General features: G+C 38.6%; 1 protein-coding gene across 1 annotated transcript in view; it reads left to right on the top strand.

Moving 5' to 3' along the window:
* Nucleotides 1-5543: 5543 nt before the first annotated feature.
* ddah1 (dimethylarginine dimethylaminohydrolase 1) overlaps nucleotides 5544-22567 on the top strand; it is a 57035-nt gene continuing 40011 nt past the window's right edge. The window contains exon 1 of the mRNA XM_088426054.1: nucleotides 5544-6119. Within this exon, the coding sequence (XP_088282180.1) occupies nucleotides 5826-6119 (294 nt within the window). The 5' untranslated portion in view covers nucleotides 5544-5825. The remainder of the gene's footprint in view (nucleotides 6120-22567) is intronic.

Here is a 22567-nt window from a genome sequence, read left to right as displayed (position 1 = left end):
ATGTCAGCACATGGTTTCCTTGTGCAGAGTTTCTTTCGTATGGCCTGTTTGGGCAGCCATATTTTTATGTAGTAAACTCAGTAGGTAGTCGACTTTAGAAAATACGGCTTCCAAAAAAAAAAGACCCTTTTCTTCTAAGAGGAAGGTATTCTATGATCGTTTACACTGGATGAGCCAGTCTGACTTTTAATCAATTCCATAGCCCACCACAAACACTTATGTTTTGTGTAAGTGCAAACAACAAATACAGTAAAAGCAAATTTTTCTATGTGCCAAATTGCCCTCGTGTCATTAAATATATTTTTGTAGAATTCAGCTCCAAAAACAATGCTCAAGTGTCTTAGCAGGAGCTCATTTACAATCACTTCTGGCATCATTTTGAGGTTAGCCATGTTCTTATTTTGCTTCCCTGTGAAAGTAATGCATTTGTTTGATATTGACTATAAGAATTAAGTGTCTTTACAGTCAATAAATGTCTTGTGGCAGAGTATCACATGATCAAAGAATACTGCAGTCTTGTGGGTGTTTTATGATGGGAGGCTAACACTTGACTCATGTTAGCAGTGCAGCAGGCTACTAGCTAGCTCTACTGTATCCCATAGGAGTTCATAATAAAGATCAAATTCTTCTTTGTAATTGTTATTTAAGGTTTATATGTCCTCGGTGGTGATATGTGAGTCCAAAACGGAATGTGCAAGACCAGATGAAAATGAGAAATGCTTTAAATTAAACTTTCATTTCAATGAATAATTTTAGGTTCTCTCAGCTTTTTGAATGCAGTGATACACTTTAGTTTTTATATGTACAGTTGTGGACTCAAAGGGTCGATTTTAAATGGAAAGTGGAAACAAATATTGATCCTAAAAATGGGTCATCATTCGCAGTCAGTGGCACTATACTTTCTGAGAATCACTCTCCTTCAGTGACTAGGTTCAGTAAAAACTGGTCCCCATTTATTCCATTTCTCCATGTTGTTCTTGAACTAACATGTTTGGAGAACACAGAATAGCCACTATCCCCAACTCTCTCTGAAAGTACTTCAGTTTGCTCACTATGACTGTGCAGATGGACTCGGGTGTATTATGTCAATTTATCCAATTGTTTAGGGCTCAGATTAAAAAGGAAAAAAAATGTAACTGTAATGGAATCCAGTTACTTCTTTTGTACCCTGTATTCCTTACCACTCAAGTCTCTCCCTTAACTGTAGCTATGCATTAAGTATGTTATTCAACTTCAATAGGGAAAAAATACTGCCTTTTTAAAATCAGGTCATTCTGATAGGAAAAAAGGGCTTTTTTTTAAAGTGGAACTTTCTGCTACAACTGTCTGGAAACATGCCTGCCATTTATTCTGACATTAATTCTTTATTTAAACAAATGACAAGATGTCAAACTGTGAATCTCAGTGGAGTAGTTATTATGTGAAGTCTTGACTCTTTATGGAGTTTCCCTCCGCCTGTCTTGTCTGGTTTTTGCATAATCTGTATGACAACTTACATTTCACTCATCCAATTTTTTTCCAAACATCCTTTTGTTGTCTGCTTAAAGGTCACATTGAATAAGTTGTGGCCATTTGTGTATGATAATACACAGTGTGCAATGATAGGTAACCATATCCTTTTCTAATCTAAAAAGTATCTTCAACAATATTGTTTCATTTCATTTACTCTGTACAGCTACCAATCGTTGCAATTGCTTACAGTTTAACGTAGTCCATCATTAACTGTCAAATCGTTGCTACGTTACATTAGATTGAGCATCTCATCACAGTCATGCCAGACGAATACGAATCAGTGCTTCTGGTGCCTCTTCATCTCCAGCTGGTGGAGTGGGTCTGCTTTCACTCATTGCTTTCATTGCGACACAGTGTGCCAGCCAGGTGGACCGCAAGGATGAGGGTTTTCCTTTATTTAAGTAAGCCGCATTCCTCAACATAAAGGAAAAAGTGGGGGGTCCTTTTTTGTTCCACATCTTTCAATGATGAGAAATGATGAGGGAAAAAAAAAAAAGAAAAGAGTCCAAGTGTCTGGGTGGGTGCAGGTGTTTGTGTCAGGAGGGGCTATGGTTAGTGAGCTCTCGGATTTAGAGGGGAAAAAAAGGAATGTGGGGCTCCTGGAATGTTTCAAGCAGTCGAAGATAATTGAGGGAATCTGGAACAAGAAAAGACAAACCAAGGTCCCGCAGTGGAAGAATGTGCTTCTGGGATGTCTGAAGAAACATTCCGTCTATGCAGACCCGCATCACTGAGCCCAGAACCTTCCTCAGATGTACCTTTGGGAATACAAACTCTTCTTCTTTTCTTCTAACATGAGCATAATGTAGTCTTATTACTTTGCAGTACATATCACGTTGCTGGACCTGATTGCTGTACTCCTTCGTCATGTTCTTTCCTGATATCGCTTGCAAAGGTCTTTGTTACAATTCTAAACACATTGATGTGTTTTTCTTTTTTTCTTCACTTTTTATTTTAAAAAAAAAAAACAAAAACTTTAATTTTTTCGTAGATTATATCCTCCAGATTGTGATGATCAGTCAATCTGTCCATCCCTTTGGTCGGCCCGTCTGTCTATCAATCTCCCAAAAGGTCTGCCTCTCAGTTTGTCCATCTTTCTGTCTGTGGCGTGTTGACTCAGCGGTTTGTCAAATTGTACATATAATCGCCAATCACTTGTCTGTAGGTCTAACTGTTCGTACGTCTGGCACTTGGTCTGTCTGCCTTCCCGTTTGTCTGTCATTGGGTCAGCCCATCTGTTGGCCTTTCTGATTCTCGGTCAGTTGGTCTGTCTAATAATTGGTCCGGCGTACTTTTAGAAAGTCTGTTGCATGGCCAATTGGTCGGTTCACTTGTCGGTCCACCAAACCTCAGTTCATCCTGTCAGTGGGCCTGTTTGTCGCCCTATCCATCAGTGGTTGATACATCCGTCTTTAGATACATGTGGCAGTCTATCAATCAGTCAGTTGATATTTCTAACGGTCCGTCATTCAGGCCATGTGTTGGTTGGCTTATAAGTCCATGAAACCAGCAGTCCATCTGTCCATTCCATTGTGTATGTCAGTCCTTTGGTCAGTCTAGCAGTGAATCTTTCCATCAGCTTGTCCATCTGTCAGTCTGTCGATCTATCAATCTGCCTCTCAATGCAGTAGGTTTATCCGCCTGTGGGTCCAGTCAATGCGCCTTTGTGTCCCTTTAGCCATCGATGTAATTTGCAATTCTGTATAACAACAATAAATCATACTTAGACACGTTTTTTTTTTATATTTTGGTAACATTTAGAGGTGAAATAATTTAGCCTTAAGATACAAATTTTCATCGCCGACAGGTAATGACACGTTTTCCAATCACCGCAACTCCTGAACCGTTGCCCTAACAACACAATCTCAACTGATTCTGAAAGCAGACAAGTGGGGCATTGTGGTGATATTACATAAATTACAGTGCTGTCAGGTTTTGATGAGTCACGGAGAGGGAGGTGCTGCGTCTTGGAGGCATGTTTTTCAAATCGCCGCAACTCCTGAATGGTTTGCGCTGCTCTATTTGTAGTATTTAAAGGGTTAATGGATAAATCCACAACTAATGAATTGAAAACTATTAGGCATTTTCATTACAAGACTTTGTAAAACTCAAAGTTGTTAAAATCCTCAGAATTTCAGCCTTTCAACTGTAAAAATGCTACGCTCTCTGTAGTCCTCAATGAAAGCATTGCAGGCATTATTGTTGTAATAAATACAAATACAATATCTGCTTTTACTTTGGAAAACAATGCTAGACAATTTTGCCTGTTGTCTGAGATGCTACCAACCAAACCAGGAACCAAGGATGTTTTCATCTAACTTACACTGATACAAAGTACCAATACTACTAGTACTTTAAAGCTCAATGACAGATATGGTAATTTAGAAGAAAGAACAATGTTTTATTTCTGATAAAAGGTGTCACAATCTCTCTACAATAGATACAGTCGATAGCTTCACTGGTAAAGCCAGCGGTTTGAGTATTGAAGGAACTTTGCTTCCACAACCATCTTAAACCTTTGGAATCCCACATTCTCCACAAATAAGAGTGGTAAGCTAGCAAGTGTATTCATTTCTACATGTGCATTTGTTCTTTCCAATGCCCTTGGATCAGTGCTCAATTTCTGTCTTAGTTTGCTGCAAAATTGGCTCGCAACTGTTTCTACTTTTCCTGTACAAATAGCTTCAACGTTTTTAGGCTTATTTTCTACGTTTCACGTTGAGGTGTTTTTTGCAAGCTCCTAGAATATAAACAAAATACTCGTCTTACCACCTCTTCCAAGTTTTCATCTGCAAACTTTGCACTCCCCAAAGTTTGTTTTTTCTTCACTTTTACAGTAGCTTTGGTGAGAAGCAGCCAAGTTAACTTTTTTTTATTTTTGTCAGATCTAGAAGTGATGCACATGATTTGTTACAGTATCAAATCACAGAAGTAGCACGGACTTTAAGCACATCTTATTGTTTTGTCACTCTTTGGTGTGTTGGTAGCCTTCATGAACATTTGATACCTTGAATTAGGCTGGCCCTATAATGTCCTCTTTTTCAATTATGGAATAGATTATTTTAAATCATTAAACTACACAAAAAATGGCAGGTGAACAAGTTTATGACTTTTTTTTTTGTTGCAGCTGTAGTTATTCAGTTATGGGACAAAATGTGAAAGGTTTGCTGTATGAGATTTACATGACACATGACACCAAAATATAATTGCACAATAACTGTATGACTGAGTTGACACATCTCTGACTGACAATTATCATTATTAAGCAAAATATTGGACAGGCCTCTTAAAAGTGATGGTAAAAGTACCCACACAGTGTGATTAAAAAGTACATATGCTTGTTTTGTAAGGGTCAAAAAGTACAAGCATTGATTCATTCGTCTCCTCTACTTGAATAAGAGTTAAAATACCTAATGAGATTTCCCTAAATACTGTTACGGACATTGCCCATTTTGAGCACACTTGACACAGAAATATTTGTCAGCAGCAAAATAAAATCAGTTAAACAAGTCTATTGATGGGGTATATCTTTCTTTGAAATTTTTGCCACTCTTAATGTATTATATTTATTTCACTTGTGTCATCATCTGCGAAGGTTGATTAAAGCAGTAAAACATCCAGCCATCAAATTGTACTTTGTCCTCGCTCTCTGATTCACATGTGAACTGAACCTTATCTTTGGGGCAAAAGGCAAGTTACATTCCTTACTAGTCGCCAGCCAATTGCAGGAGCGGCAATTTAAGCATATTTTGACTGAGTGAAAAGTACACAAATCCGTTTTCAAATAGGTGATTTACTGTGACATGTTTTTGACTTGTTAATTCAAAATAAACTGTGCAGAAACATTTGTTTTATTTAGACATTGACATATAAACTTCATCAACATGGTTTTAAAAGTGTACCGTATTAAGGGAGCTAAGCCCTGGGTCTGATTGATGCAGTGCTGTTAGGACGGACACTGTTTGCAGGTGCATTGTTGATTGAAGCCAATGTTCAAGAAGCGTGTAAGCAGCTGTCACTTGTTAGACTGAATGCCTCTCAGAGGGCTGACAGGCTGTTGGGCTACACGTGATGGTCACTGCGCGTCACCACGACTCGCCTGGGGGCTCGAGCGCGGCTCACTGACACTCACTGAAGCAGCCGCTTGTCTGTCAATTAAGAATTAACCCCAACGTGTCAAGGTGGTCATTAACTGAGACAGGCAGCCTTGTTAATAAGTAAGCCAGGCAGCATCGTAACGGCTGATGCTCACTGATTCGCTCGGCTGCTCTGCAGGTTCGATTGTTTCCCCCCATTCGAGTTAAGGGGAAAACATGGCCGGTTTAATGGCAGATTTTGGTTGTTACACCCACGCTGTTGTCCGGGGAATTCCTGCGTCTCTGGCCAAAGAAGCGCTCCGGAGCAGCCAGGCTGAGGTGGATTTCAACAAGGCGCAGAGGGAGCATGATGCTTACGTGCACGTCCTGAGGACCACGCTCGGGCTGGAGGTGCTCGAACTGCCAGCCGATGAGACGCTGCCCGACTGCGTGTTCGTGGAGGATGCCGCTGTGGTGTGCGGGGACACGGCGCTCATCACCAGACCGGGTGCACAGAGCAGGAGGAGAGAGGTAGGGAAAGTGGCAACATATGCTTTGCATCATACATCACTGTCACCCAAAGTAACAATGAATGTTTATGTGCGGAGCTTTGCTTGGCTCGATAACCGTCGCCAATCACAAATCGAAACACATATTTAATTGCATGGACTGTCTCCTGCTTAAAATATTTGCATTGCATTCACAGTTAACTCCACACTTTGCTATAGAATGTCCCATGTTAGTGTGTTAAACAGCAATGAACGAATGTAGGCACAGGCAACGCCCATCTGACAGCCCTGTGCATATGATCAAATTTGACACAAAATGTGGTGCATTAGTTTTAGTGTGCTTTTTGAACAATGATGTGCGTTACTCCAAATGACTACTGCTTATGATGATCGTTTTCTCTATATTGCATAATCTTTTGTGGTAGTGTAATCTAAAATTATTTGTTGTCGTTGCTAGACTTAATGCTCACAAAGTAAGTGCAAGTGTGTGAGAGCGAGCGTGCTTGAGAGAGGGAAATCCAACAATGGGGGAAAACGGTTGGTCGGCTTCTGTGAAAGTGGCTGTCAATTCAGATCAGAGTCACTTTGTTTGGCACAGTGGCTCTGAGGGGCCCTGGCCTCATTGTTATGTTTATGGTAAAGCTTTGGTGATAGTGCCCTCAGCACACCACATCTATATTTGCAACTTACACTCACGGTGTAACTTGCATTTATATTAGAATAGGCAAAAGAAAGGTGAAATTTTCGTATCAGATGGCATGAATTAATTAGTCTGGAAGTCAAATATACTGTAGATAAAACAAGTGTTAAGACCTACTAAAAGGGTTCAAAGTCTTAACTTGCGAGGCATTACAATACTGCTGAATGTAAATCTTTAGACTTTGGTAAAGAGATTTTGCTGTCATTTTTCCTAATGATGCAATAGGATTATCGTTGTGCTGTAAGCACTTTCAAATTGTTTTCAAACATTGGGCAATTGTTTCTGGTCGTTGTAATGTGAGAGCTGCTCAAAAAGTGGAAATGTTTTACAACTCCGGAATCACACTTTTAATCAACATCATAATACTTTTGCATACTTGATTATTACACTTGGGGACTTTTTGTAAAAGCTAGCTACCTGCATGCATATATTTGCTTGCTTTCTTGTGTTCATTTCAAGTTAAGAATTAAGTGTGCCATAAACACAATATTTGACATCTGTATTGAATAATTAATCAACAGCCATTTGCAGTCAAAACATCAATACTTCATGTTAATAGTTTAATGTAACTTTAAGCTGATACCATAAATTTCAATGTGATGTATGAAAGCTTTCCATTAAATGTCACATGAGGAACAGAGTTTGGATCCAGGACCAAACTGAACACAAGTGTGAAAGTATGTCACTACACTAAAATCCAATACCACAATGTGGTAAAATTGACTCGGAAACAAAGCGCAAAGAAGTAGATTGGAAAGCTGACTTAAACTTGGAATCCAAAATGTAGGAAGACTTCTTCGCATGACCGCTTCAGAGCTTGACTTGACATTCTGTCAGTCGGAACTTACAACTTACCAGTAATTGGTGTCATTTATCAATCCTGTATGACATGATAAAGCAAGCTAAAGAACAGCAGCAACTGCATGAGATGCATACTTCAATGCACAGACCGATCACAGCAGTCAACACAGGACCCTATATGACAAATGCGATAAGTACATACAAATGACAAAAGATGACAATTGCAAAAAACTGGTCTGCTGAACTGTTATGTACATGAAATATTTTGGGTGCTTGGTGGGGTTTGAATTGACTGGCATCAAAACCATTCCATGTAGTGTACACATGATCATACATCACTTTTTTCATAACCTGAGTGATAGGTTTACTTCACTTTGCTTACTGTATGTGTAGTCCAAGCTTTTTATTTAGAGGGCCTTACATGGGGGATTCCCCATGGTGACGTGTTGTTGAAGTGCTTTGTCAATGATATGGCCAATGAGAGCCATACTTCAAGGCCCAAGGCAAATGGATAACAAAATTAATGTCTTCAAAGGTACCTCAATGTTATCTTCTATGCACTTAAATGTTCCTGACAATATCGGGATATTGTTGACATTAAAGTGGTCTGATTTTTGTGCACTGTGCAACACAACATTGTCAACAGCCACCAAAAAGCCATCATTGATTTTTCAATCAATAGATCATTCTTATCTTTATTTACAGAGTCTTAAGTCCAGGACTAGCTAAAAGAAAGAAAAAAAAAAAACACAAATACAGAATTTTAAAACCATGGCACATTTTGGTGGCAATACTGGAAAATCAAACAAAACCTCTTGTGGGCCAGCCTCCAGGCGTCCTCCCAATGAGATGTGCCTGGGATACTGTACTTCACCTGGGTGTCATCCCAACTAAATGCTCAAGCCTTCTTATTTGGCACCTGTCATTGCAGAGAAGCAGCGGCTCCATTCGAGTAGTCTGAATTTAGAGGTGCTTGGACTAGATGAGGCTAACCTGGACTCGTGCCCCCTTTTTAGTTTGGGTTTTTGCCCTATGCACTTATGTGTGTGGGGAAAGGAATTGTCAGAGGCTACAAGTCCATCTCCAGAAGTCTGGATGTTCCTGCGTCTTCTGTTTGCACTGTCGTAAAGGTATACAGGTACACAGCTGAATGCACTGGAAAGAAACTTTCACCAAAAGTTTGATTCCTGGTTAAAGATCCTCAATCCATCAACGACAGCAGTCAGAAGCATTTTCAAAGACAGTTTAATTAAAGTAAATCACTCTGCACACTTTAAAGCTGACAGCCCAACCCAGTTGCTGTTCCCACTGATAACTTTTTGAACAAACCAGGCTGAGTCAAATGTATGTGCGCTGTGGTTCTGACATCACTATGTCTTGACCAGAATTCATGCGGACACAAACGGGGATTCTTGAGGGTGTCTAAAATCTCAGTTTATATTTAAAAAAGAAAAAAAAAAGTTGATTTATAAAAGTTGGTCATTCATAATTAATGTGGAAATGTGCTATTTGGTCTTGTAGTTTTTTGTTTGTATGGTGTGAGTGTCTGTGTGTATGTATACACTTACCACAGCTAACAGGAAATGTATGCATATTGTTTAACTATTCAGTATAAAGATTGTTTACAGTGCATACACGATCAGTGCATACACAATCATTAATTTTGCTCCTTTTCGATGAAAACCATTTGAAAACTGTAAAATGTATGTAAGTCACTTTATATTACAAAATTTGATACAATTTCATCTCGTTCTCATGGACCTCCATCTCGTGAAAATTTTTGTGGGATTTGTGTCTCGGCCCATCCCTACTGAAAGTCAAAAGGCATTCACTGCGATAACAAATTGTGGAGATTTGCGTTACTCTTTTTGCTACTGGCTGCTTTGACTGTGTGCATGTGACTGTGAAATCCAAATCATTTTAGGACATAATGTAGGGTCCTGTGTCAGAAAGCTTGGTTTCCATTGGCGAAAATGGTCCTTTCAACAGCAAAATAAGCCAAAGTACATTTTAATAGAACTTAGGACAAACTGTAGGAGAGTATTGAAGTGGTCAGCAATGAGTTAACATCTTAATCTAATAGAGAACCAGTGGAAAGCTCTCAGTACAGCAATTGTTAAGAGACTGGGCTGGACTGACAATTGAGAAAAAAATTTGGCTTTGGACCTCGCCAAAGATGTTGATTGATTCAGATTGATATCTGTAGTGTAAGTTGATGATTTTTGCTCCCTCCAAATTTATGGCTGATCTTTTATAGCACTTCCCGTTTTAAAAGGCACCCTTCAAATTTGAGTGTTTGAGAATTCCAGTTGTGTTCTCTCTGTCGTGAGTTCTTTTCAAGTCTTTTGAACAGATTACTTCCTGAATGGATTTCTCCTATTCTCAGTCATGACCAATCAGCACATGAGCATGGGGAGAACATGCAAACTCCACACAGGGGCCGGTGCTAGAAGTGGACAGACAACCTCTGCATCCCAGGTGGTTGTGCTAACCAGTCTGTCACAGTTGCTCATCTTTTAAATGATCTTGTGCGCTTAAATAATTCAATGACAATTGAATTTTTATGTCTTTTCAGTGAGTAAACATGAATTCCCAGGTTTTTAGTTTCCGTCAAGTGCAGGTAATCAAAGGTCTCAAAATGGCTGGCACTGAATGAGTTAAAAGAACTGTCATGCCATCACTGGATAGAGATGTAAGGATGATGTTGATATTGACAGGAAACAATTGATTTAGTTTAGTTTTTTTTTTTTTTTTTTTTTTTTTTTTTTTTTATCCCCACCAAAGGTTCTGCCATCAAATATTTTGTGGACAGTGTCAATAATTATGTCCAGTCCATTTTGAAGTTTTTTTTGTGGAATAATTAGGCTTGGCCTTTGTTCTCTCCTGCTCTCTTTGTGTTACTCCAGTGGAAAATTAAATAATAAAGAATTTGTAATTGCTCCTGTTGTCTGGGAGAAGTGGTGCCATATTCTGATAGGGGAACAGGGGATTTGTGGCCATGACTATTTTTTTTTTTTAATTGTTTTGACTTAAGCGGCCTAGTTGATGAATGTAATTAATGTCGATGTTATGTTGGCAAAAGCCTTGCCTTCATTTACAATAGTCTTGGCTTGTAACAGTTGTTTTAGCTCTCACTTGTTTGATTCATTTATTACATTTAGTTAAATTCATTCTCTTTAGGTATTTACAGTGTATGTAACAAATTGCATTTTATTTTTCTTACTGTCAACCGACTTGGGGATCAAACCCGTGCTGCACTATATTGCCGGCACATCACCTTCTTGGAAGCGGAGAGCGCTTGCCGCTGAACTAAAAGCCTCCAGCTCAGCAACCACTGAGCTCTTTGATAGTGCCGGGATACGAGCTTTTAATAATGTTACGTACAGTTGCATGGCTCAAGTTGGCATCTGTTACAGGGAGACTTGCTGTTACTGGAAAATAATAGTCATTAAAAAGTCGTTAAGTCTGCCATTACATGTAAAAGCTTTGGAATGATAGAAGGTGTGCAGACAGGATGGAAAATTGTGCCCTCCAGACACAATATTTAGGTCATGTTTTTGTAGATTACATATTTAGGTTCAGTCCTCCTGAGTTTATGTCTTTGGGAAGTCCTTTTTCCGGTCGCCCCTCAGACTAACTATATTCAATAAACATCTTGTTTTGACTAGACAGACTGCAAATATAAATTCCTTGCCATCCTTGTCACTTGTATGACGTACCTTTTATAGAACTAAAATGTTTTCCTTCAGGGAGGTTTGACATGGATGTGAGACTGTACAGTGGAAACTATATGAATCATTACTCGGGAGTTTGTGAACTCCCAAGATGCCTTCATTGACATGGAGTGGTTATTTTTGTAATGTGTTAAAAAAACAAAACAAAAAAAAAACTAGAAGGCGATCAATGCTGTTGTTCGATTTTTATGCACCTGCTTGTCTATCTGTACTAATTTGTATGCACACCATTTGACATTTCATTAATATTCATTTTTAACTAGGGTTTACATTTGATGAGTCATTGACACAAGTACATTGTTAAAGAAAAAATAAAGCGATTCTAGTATCTGTTTTTGGTAGTGATGTCATATTTGATTATGGGATGATTCATTTCCTCCAGGTGTGCGCACATGACTGTTATCGTAACTTAATTTTCTTTTTGTCCTTTTTCTTTTGTTAAGATTTTTTTTTTGTGTTGGCCCTGACAAATATGAATCTATCCGTATGAGCTTGAAAGAAAAAACGTGCATCCCAAACATCAGGATTTTCAATGCTGCCTTAAGATATGACCCAAAACCTAATTCACACATACAGTACATGATTTATGACATTGACATGTCTGTTTTTCATCCAAAAGCATCATAGGGTAAAATCATGCTCTATAGAAGCACACATGTGACCAATTTGTCCACTCCTAGTGAGAAGCCTAAGGGTAGAAATTGAACTTGTAATTTTTATAGTAATCAAACAACTTTTATTGGTCCAATGCCTTTTTTTTTTTTTTTTTTTTTGGTCTTAGAATTGGAACTGGCATGTTATTATTCACCGATACCACCATTAACACTAAATCAATGCCTCTCCCGATACAATACCAGTGTCAGAACAACAGAACCACTGCCAAGTTTTATCATGCAAATGTAAAAACAAAATAAGCTTTGAAATCTAATAATTATAAAGTACACAATGTGAAGTATATGGCAGTGACATATGTCAAGGACATCCCCGCCTTGGGGGACACGTGCCATGGATCATGTGCCAAGACTGCAAAATTAACAGAGCAGACAAATCCCTTCCCACACACCTACGTGCACTTCCGTCACCTCGGAAGACGAACTGTGCATGCGAACAGAAACTCCTCTCAGTCTCCGAAGATGACGTGACCTCACTGAGCCATCACCGGGGGTGTGTGAATGTCTGGTTTGGTATGTGAGACCTCAGGAAGTATACCGCACATGGTGGTGTTTGGGGGGACGAAAACTCACTTTTTGATTAGTAGAAACAAAAAATGCTTTACTTTTATTTGGAATGAATAAAATAAGTTATTAAAAGTTATTAAATGGCTTGCATGGTTGGGCATGTCAGCCCGAACGAATAGTATAACTCGTAAATAATATTTCGATGTGTCCTGACAAGTCTCAGCTAATGTAATGAGCAATTATTTGAATGCCCTTGAGCAATTAGTTTCAGTTTATTTTCAAAAGCATCCTTGGCAATGATTTCCCAAATGAAAGTTGAAAACATTTAAACTGAAAATACAGTGTAACGTTTTAAACATTTAACCCTGCTCCATGAACATAAAACGCCTTGTTTTCAGGTGCCGCACTTGTTACCTTATAGCTGCCTTGTCCCCTTCATGATGTCAGCGGGCCACACAATATGTATCCATCCGTCCTGATGACTGCTCAACCTTACGAGGCTCGCGAATGATGGAGACTATTCTAACAGCGTAATACGTTGTCAAAACCAGGTGTTTTATTGACATTAAAATGCAAAACAACACCAATGCACCGTTCCCATTACCGCACGTTCCTCCTATCAAACCAGTCCCCGTGGGAACCCAGTATTCATAACAATAGTTCTGACCACAAGTGAACGATTTATTGGAGATGGGGATCGTCCGGTTGTGCGCTCCCAAACACACGTTTTGGCCACTTGAGCATTTTCTACAGTAAATCATAGCTAATAAATGAAACTTAGCCGTTTACTTGGCTGACTCGGTGCAAAATCTCTACTCCTCAACTCCGGAACCAAAACGAAAGTAAAAATATGTGGATAAGGTTGCCATGGATTTTCTCTTGCATAAGCGGTACAGGGAGTAAAAGTTGACTTTTCATGTTAGGGCCCCTTTAAGGAGCCGTTCGCCCCTGCACCCATGACCAGCATTCTTTTCTCCAGAGGGCGTCCTATTAGTATATACAGTAAGTGCCACACGTTTTTCTTTTTAAAGCACTGCAGCAAGTGCAAAAAGAAATAAAAGGCACATGGAGGACCAAGTGGAGAGAGAGAGGGAGAGAGGGTGAATGGGGAGAGAGCCAGAGTGGCTGCCAGAGAGATTGTGTAGACATGAGTGGCTACAGACTAGATTTGATAGATGTGATAGCTTTTGTCAAAACATTTCAGATGCAGTGTACACACGTACAGTATGCTAGCCAATGCGTGTAAAGTGTTCTGTCTAATTCTATTTACTTGCGCTCAAAAGAAAATAAAAAGTTATTTTATGAGATTTTTTTGGTGTTTCTAAATAAAGCCACATTTGGCACGATTCCCAATATGCCTAAAAGCATTTGCTCCTTAAAATAAAAGGAAGACGATATTAAACATTTAAAGTATGACGTAAATTATGTATGTAGTATTATATATCAATTGCTATTTGGCCCGTATGGATTCTTACGTTGTCGTTGGAAGTGGTTGTTGCCCAACAAATTCTCTTTAATAGCTGCGATGTCCTCAAAATGCACCCTAGGTACAGCCTATCTAGCAGGTGAAACGTGTTAGTACTCGACAGTTTGTGGGAGTCTGACAAGAACTTCTATCTTGAAGTTGACATGATGGTGTTTTTCCCATTTGGTGGTTCAATGTGTTACTTTTCCAGAACTACCCTCAAATATTGCCCTCTGTGCCTATAAATGGTGTGCTTTCCAATGATATCATGCCCACTAAAATGATGAAATACAGCACATGATCAGGCTTTCTTGTAGGTGAGGCTATTTACACCTGTAATTACAACTGAAAGAACAAGGCTGAATACATTTTTACTTTGGAAATTCCTCACAAGAGCGCCGTTAAGTTTCAAGTTTGAACATGATCAATTGACGTATAATGTTCTGCTGTATTACATTAGTTAGTCAGAATTAATCACATTCAAATTCATGTGAAGTGGGATCCAGCACACACTTGCCCCAATTTGCAGTGCCTTTGAATAACCCTAAATACAATTTAGATGTTCTAGTGGACTTTGCCTTTGAGGTTATTGCTTTCTAGCAGTGCCTGAAAGATTTTGTGGGAACACTGATTATTGAACTGTGGACTGTTCATTTCCCTCCAACTCGACTAAGGCTTCCCCAAATTCAACTTTATTTTTACTTGTCGTCTTTGGTTAGGTTATATTGTGTTTTTCTTGCTAAGGCCTCAGTTTGCTGCCTGACCCCATAGCTCACCCATATGAAGAAGAGATTGCTGACGCAACAGCCAGTTCTTTAAAATAAATAAATAAATCCCGTTAGTCCTTCATGGTTGCCTTTTGGTCTTTGCCAGCTTATCTGATAGTGTTTCTTTTCATCAAATTTGAAGAGGAATTCACTCCGTTTGTTCTCATCCTGTACCTTCCCAACATCATGTAAGTTTTAAATGTTTATTATTCTAAATTCCTCTGTACCCATCCCCTGAGTGAAAGCTCTCAGCGGCCCATAATTTGTACTCTAAAATATGACAAATGTCAGGAAAGTCTGCTAGAATAGGTGGACTTTTCACGATTAATCAGATGCACTTTAAATGGCCTCAGTTAAAATTTGAGTGTGATTGGTTAGTAGAGACATGTTCCTGTTTATTTATCTGGGTGCACAATTGTTAAATTAGTCATCCCGGTCTTGGTCAGGCCCATTTGGCAAGCATCAGTTTCAATTCACAAATTTCTTAGGTGTCTGTAAAGGGGAACTAAACAGAGTAACTTTAAAAGCAAGAATACGTTGTATGTGTTAGTACTAGTTAAAACACTACACTATGATTAATAATGCAATGTAATGGCTGCAAAATCACCATCTGCTGCAAGCTGAAAGTGACTTCAAAGCAATATTTGCTTCACAGCAAACGGGAGCCTGACACACACACACACACACACACACACATATATATATATATATATATATATATATATATATAAACAAACCTGTCATACATACCATGGTAGAAAACACGCAGCAGTTATCAGAGAAATCATAGTGTAAAAGTGTTGTACATTGTCACGCAGTGAAATAGATCTGCAAAAAAAAAGATTAACCTCGGTTCACAACTTGCTAAGAATATGTAGAAGGTGTTTATGATCGTGATTGTACAGTAACCTTTGTACGTGAAATAGCAACAATAAGCTACACAGAGTATTCTAAGTCTGAACTAACTGTAGAGTTTCTTTAGTAAATAATAAAGGTGCTCTGGCATTTTTGCTGTGCCGGAATTGTCAAACACACGTCACATTCCCGCAAATTCGCACACTCGCGAGGGTGAAGACACCCTAAGATGGCAGACCAATGAGCAAGAACAACAAGGCAAATTGAGTATTTTTTTAAGAGCGGAAATACTTTGTAAACCTAATCAAAATGCAATATGCATTTAAAATATACTATTAAAAGTTTTTGAGATTCTTGGAGGTTCTTGGACCCAATGACCCCATGGAAAGACTTTACTGCTGTGTGCCAACGTAGGTATATCTTTGAGTTACCATGATGATCCAAGCCTCTGAAACAAAGGCAATGAACATTAAATGTCTATTTTCACCCATGGGTGTTGCAGCTGCCTTTTTTGCTGGGCAACTAATGTGTATACTGGTGCGTAGGCTTCTCTGGGCAGTCACACTGCAACAGCATCACACACAAATTTTCACCAGTCAATACTTGGACTGAGAAATCGAGCACTGATTTGACTGTTCCCAGAAGGTAATCATGCTGATGCTAAAACACGATAATGTGCACCTTTTGATTTTGACATGATTCCATTGCTGTCGGTTGGGAAAAGGAATTTGGCAGCTTACCAAAAATGCGTTGGTTGTTTAATTTCACATTTGACCAGTGGGCACACCTTAACGTTTGTATACAAGAAATAAGAATACCCCCCCCCCCCCCCCCCCACTTAAATAATCTCCAACTTGTTGGTACATTGCAAAATTTGCAAAAACGCTTTCCCCTGAAGACATACCTTCCTTTCAACACCTTATTTCATGTTTATATTTGTTGTAGACACTCTTGTTAAAACATCAGTTCTACTGTGTAGATTTCTTGATTGATTGTTGGATGAAGTCCTGCGTGTGCAAGATTAAGCAAATCTCCGTCATACCTACTCCATCGTCAATAGTCCAAAACCCTGCCCTGGCAATAACATGGTTTGACAACTGCCTTATTCTCAGAACACATCACCAAAATTGTTTGACTGCCGGTAATCCCTCTGACAGAAAAATACGTTGTTTTTTTGTTTTTTTCTTTTGGTCTGTTTTCTCTCATGTAAGCGCCCACTACAGCGCAGAAACAGTATGCGTGTAGCTCATTTAGATTATCCCAAACAACTTTGTTGCAATGGCTCACCTGTTTGTGTTTTATTTCATCAGTATTTCATAGATGCTAACGTACAGTATTTGTTAAGAGACAATACTTCAAGTTGGCTCTTTTCACAAATCACCGTTTATTTGGATTTAAGTGTTAGTAAGAAATGTTTTAGTCTTCTTAAAATTCTGGGTCCAGTAGTATTTTCTAAATACTACTGGAAGTAAAGGTAATTTTTAGATTACATTAATAACATTTAATTGGATTTTTTTTTTTTTTTATATATATAATGACAGTTAAGCCTATTAGTCGACGATTATTAAAATCGATTATTCTGTCGATGAATCCAAAATAAAACAGATGTTTAACAATGCATTGTTTTGATTAAATGCTAATCAGTTTGCTTTTATGACAGACTACAGAAATCAGAATATTTAATGCTGAGAGTCTGAAATCAAAAGATTTTAGACAGTTGCAAGTTAAAAAACAGCCTGATAATGATCCTGATTATTTGAATCAGGTGTGTGAGGGAAAGAAACCCGGAAAACAGATAGGACAGCGACCCTTGAGGACCGAGTTTGGACACTCCTGTTTTAGGCAGATCAGCTCAGAAAAACGACTATGAACACACTGCCGACTACTACATACCTTCTGCACATACATTTGTAGTGCTCCTCCATGCTATAAGTGGCTATTGTCACTGTTCCTACCATGTGGTGCCCATTTTTCGCAATGCATTGGGGATCCCTGACGTTATGTCCATAGATTTATTCATACACAAAATACTGCTTTCATTTTCACTCACGACGGATCTTGGTATGGTAAAGCGTACCTTGGACCTGCTATCAGCTACATTTTTCATCATAATGTAAATCTTTTCTTTCAGTGAGGATGGTTCTGTTGAATTTCCTCAATCGTTGTTTTTGTGTATCCTGCCAGCCAAACTTGACTTCCAGAAACAGCCGCACAGTGACATATTGACATAGTGTGCCTCCATCCTGACTAATGAAGCCAACAGGAAGCAGATTTTTTTTCTTTTTTTTTATAATTTGGATTTGGGAACATTTTAAATCAATTCTGAATTGCAGTTAATGTGAATCCCAATTCTTTTGTGATATATATATATATATATATTTTTTCTTTTCATGCTCCTACTGCTCAATTAATGTGGCCCTAGTTTTAACCTTGAATGGGCGGGATCATGACAGTTGTAGGGGTGGTACAAAGACATTTCTCTTCCCTTTTTATTTTTATTTTTTTTTACGCACTGTTATATTACTATCACTCATGCACTTGTCATTCCTGAAAATGTGTCTCTGCAGTCATTCTAGATGGGTTTTTTTTTTTTTTTTCTATGCTTCTTACCCTTGCAACTTTCTGAAATTCCTGTAATCGCTATGTGATAATACTTGCCAGCAGTTGTCAAAAAGAGCTCCATTCAAGGCTATGGCCTGCGGAGCTGCTAAGTTACTATTCATCAAAATGCGTGGAGAAAAATAAGCTCTGTCTGTAGGGTATTAATAATAGATGGGCATCCGTAAGCTCTCGGTGTGTTCAGTTTTGAGTTCTGGGTACAGGTCTGAAATGTCTGACATGCCAAAGGCTGCATTGTACAATATATCAAACACTGTACTTATCAGTGAGTAAAATACAGTCTGTCGTTTTTTTTGTTTTTGTTTTTTGTTTTTTTTTGAGGAAACGTTTGCATTTTACTGGAATGCATTTGTTCATCACAACAATGTCTGTTTTTCATGGGTCTATTAAAAATAGTTACAGACTGTACGCACGGACCCATTCATTCATTCTCAGACATTGGAGGTGAGACTTTATTTTCCACTTGCGTGTGCGTCAGGAGACACTATTTGGCACGTAGGCGTTACAATGTCCTCAGCATAGCAGGTGGAGGTTGGAGGCCTATGACTCTTTTGCACTTATGTGTTATTTGTCTGAATGTGTGACACCAGAATCCAACAATGCAGATAGTACTTACATGTCTGGAAATTAGTTTTAATTTTCCTTGCAAATAAATGCTTTAAACATTTAGGAGTAACATCTGTCTGTATCAGATAATACTTACATGTCTGGAAATTAGTTGTAATTTTCCTTGCAAATAAATGCTTTAAACATTTATTTAGGAGTAACGTCTGTCTGTATCTATCTCTATCTCTCGCTCTTTATATCTTCTCTCATGTATTTTCACAAAACCAGGTTTATTTCTCAAATGAAAACCAAGATCTTGGTATGTTCTAATTCTACACTTAATACCTTTTAAATTGGTGTATAATTCAGGGTGGTGCATCAAAAATTGACAGTTAAAGCAGTCTAAATGTCACGTTCAATTGACATTGCACATGCAGTGTCTGAGAAGAACTTATTGCCTTGTATTGTAGGAACTTAAAAATGTATGCCAGGACTCTTTAAAATATAGTTTATTTGGTGCACACCGACATAATGAAAGATGCCACCAACACGCTATTTTGTCAAACTTAAAAATCAACGCACCAGTAATATTGAATGGTGTTATAATGTCTATTGTGTCTATTGTGAAGAGAACAGAAGAATGATTTAATTGTGTAGTGCTACTCTGCATATGACAAAACTCTTGAATCTTGAAATAATGACTTTTAGTTAAAAAAATAAGTGCCTTTCTTGATTTTTTATACATGTACCAATATCTATTGTATAGTTTTCTGGTTATTAGCATTCATTTGTAGTCGTTTAGTTGTATTGTGCTCATCTAACGTAAAACGGAGAAAATATCTGGCCAAACTGAACCTGAAAATTTTAAGATAAAAATCATCTCTATATTAAAAAAATAGGTTGAATAAGCAGACATTTAAACCTAGACCATAGTTTGGACCATGCCATTTAAGAGATACTGTGGAAAAGCCATATGTTTGTAGACATTCACAAGTCTGCGATGGATGAAGCTTTGTGTGCACGTGTGAGAGATCCGGGGAGGCACGGCAGGTATGAAGATTGGGCGAGGTGGTGTGTGTGACCGAGTGTTGTCTGCTCTCAGCCGTCACAGTGTGGTGTGATGTCCGCTCTTAGTCTGTTCTCACGCCAACACACGCTCACCTCTTCTCCAATATTTACTCGACTTCGTCATACGCAGAGCATCTGCAGAGCCAGCAGGAATGAGCTGAGGCTCAAATGATTCATCAGCTCATTTAAGTGACTAAATAGTTATGTAACTTGAACATTTAGGCCCAGGCTTTTTAAATATTTAGTCCAAATATTATTTTAGTGGAAGTAGTTTCAGGCAAATAATATTCCTAAAATTGAACACCCCCCCCCCCCCCCCCCCGTTTATCTTTTTTTTTTCATATCCACTTATCTCAAATCTCCACCAGCGCTAATTGCTATTTAAACGTGTCAAACTTAGTAGAAAGGTAAATACTATATATAGTACATAATGAGAAAAGAATGCTGTTTGTTGAAATGTTAGTATTGCAAGCCATTTGCGATACTTTTAAATTGATACATAATTGTAAAATAAAAAACCGACCAACATAGTTTTTTTTTTTATTTTATTTTTTTTTTTTTTCCCAAATTCTCTTACAGAACTGCACACTCATAAATTCAAACCTGCAACACTGTTTTTATTAGCACTGCAATGTGACACTGGCTATTAGAGGCTTTGGCTAGGTTCGGCAAGCCCATGTTTGTCAGAATCAAGCACTGAACATCTAGTCAGCATAAAGCAGTCGGTCTCAATTAGTGGGCTCCCCCTGGAGTGGGGGTGGGGATGACCGCAAGGAACAGGCTTAAAAGTTTGCATTTAGGCTTAAATGTTAACATTTGGTGATAGATTGTGGCTTTTTTTTCTTCTGTTCATGTTAAAAATGAACATGTGATACTAACACATTTTTTAATACATAATGGCCATATTTACAGTCACTGCAGCATGTGGGGGAGAGCTAAATGGTTTCTCTTTCCTGGGGGCTGGGGGGTGTTGCAAAATAATTGAGAAGCGCTGGCATAAAGTAAGAGCAATCATTTGAATGAGCTCAACTGCCAATGTAAATCCCAGTAGGCCATCACTGTTTACCAACTTTAGGTTTGTTTAAAAACAATCTTAGAGGACACTGCTTGGCCCAACAATCCGAATGGATCCCCTTGAAGCTTGGCAAGATATTTTTGAGGAGTTACACATCTTTTCCCACAAGTGGACTTGTAATAAAATACAGAAGGCTACGTTATGTAATATCCTGCATGGATGGTGTAAAGAGACATCCTTTACTTTGTAACAGTTGATTTATTTCCCCAGCAAATATGATGGTAGAATTTAATCTTGTATGATTTTAAAAGAAACAGGCCTTGAGGGGGACCAATGCACAGTATGGTTGAATAACACCATCCTCCATTGTAAAAACATACAATCATGAGTTAATAATGGGCCATACTATGCTGATTCTACTGTATAAAAATAGGTTGTTTTCCTACTTGTGAAAATAATTTTCCTTCCAGTGTTATGCTATTGTACTGTACAATATTTTGACCCACAAATTTGGAGCGATGTGCGAGCTAATGTTCCTACCAGCCACTCTTTATTTGCAATGTGAAATGTAGCACATGACTGAACAGTGTTATTATGGGGCTGCAGTGGACGACTGATTAGCACATATGAATTACGGTTGAGAAGTCATAGCTTAAAATCCGGACACTGGCCTTCCTGCTGGATGCTCTCTCCAGGCCTCAGTTGGTTTTCTCTGGCTACTCTGGTTTCCTGCCACATTCCTAAAAACATGCATGTTATGATAAGTTGTTTGTCTCAGTGCCCTGTCATTGGCTAGCCAGCAGTTTAGGGTGTACGTACAGTAATGCCTCGCTATTAAGCGCCTCACCTATCGCACCCTCATTTATTTTATTTTATTTTTTTTATTTATTTAAAGGACCATCACCTCATAGCAGCACAATGCACTAGAGCACTCCCACGCTCAATCCTAACGTGTAGCAATCTAACAACCCTAATACCCAATCTTGTTCGAATGAAGGCACTTTTTCTTAATACCAAACCACTGCTTTGCTACATCTGGCACTATATAAGGATGTTAGGCAATAAACAGACTAGCCCAGTAGGGCTGTGCACTAATATCATACTAAGATATAACTTATCATATATGTGGGTTGTGGGCAGATACAACAGAGATGACCTTTCATGCAAAAATAAGCAGGGAGAGAGGTGTTGGCAGAATGCAGAGTGACCTGGCATGGCAAAATGGGCAGGGGGGAGGGGACGGTTAGCGCGCTCATTCTGAAGCATGAGTTGAGAGGTTGGAGACACACTGAAAGCATTCTGCTATGTGTTGAAAAAATAAAAATAAAGTCTGTTATACCTCCGTATACTGTACCTTCATATTGCAGTTAGGAGATCATTGGACATGAGAAAGAAAGGAGGTTTTTACAAAACATATTTCACACAACTTTTTATGCACGGCCAGTGTGTGCGGGGGTGACACTACTTTGCAGTTTTCCACCTTTTTCGCAGGTTTTTTTCTGTCCCCATTACCTACAAAAAAAAAAAAAAAGATTACTGTACACACTTTTGGCTCACATCTTTGATATTTTTCATCACACTTGCCCCCTTGTGAGTTTAAGTGGTACAGAGAGAGGATGGATGGATCATCATTACAATACAGCAAGCAGCACCAACCTTTTTGAAAAGGAGCGCTGTCTCTTTGGTCCTGAGTAATACAAAGGGCTACCTATTCATGTGAAG

This window comes from Hippichthys cyanospilos, chromosome 10 (genome assembly GCF_059441005.1).
Source record: "Hippichthys cyanospilos isolate Australia breed blue-spotted pipefish chromosome 10, RoL_Hcya_1.0, whole genome shotgun sequence".
Taxonomy (NCBI): domain Eukaryota; kingdom Metazoa; phylum Chordata; class Actinopteri; order Syngnathiformes; family Syngnathidae; genus Hippichthys; species Hippichthys cyanospilos.
Note: the sequence above shows the minus strand (reverse complement) of the source record. Positions and strands in the feature narration are given on the sequence as shown.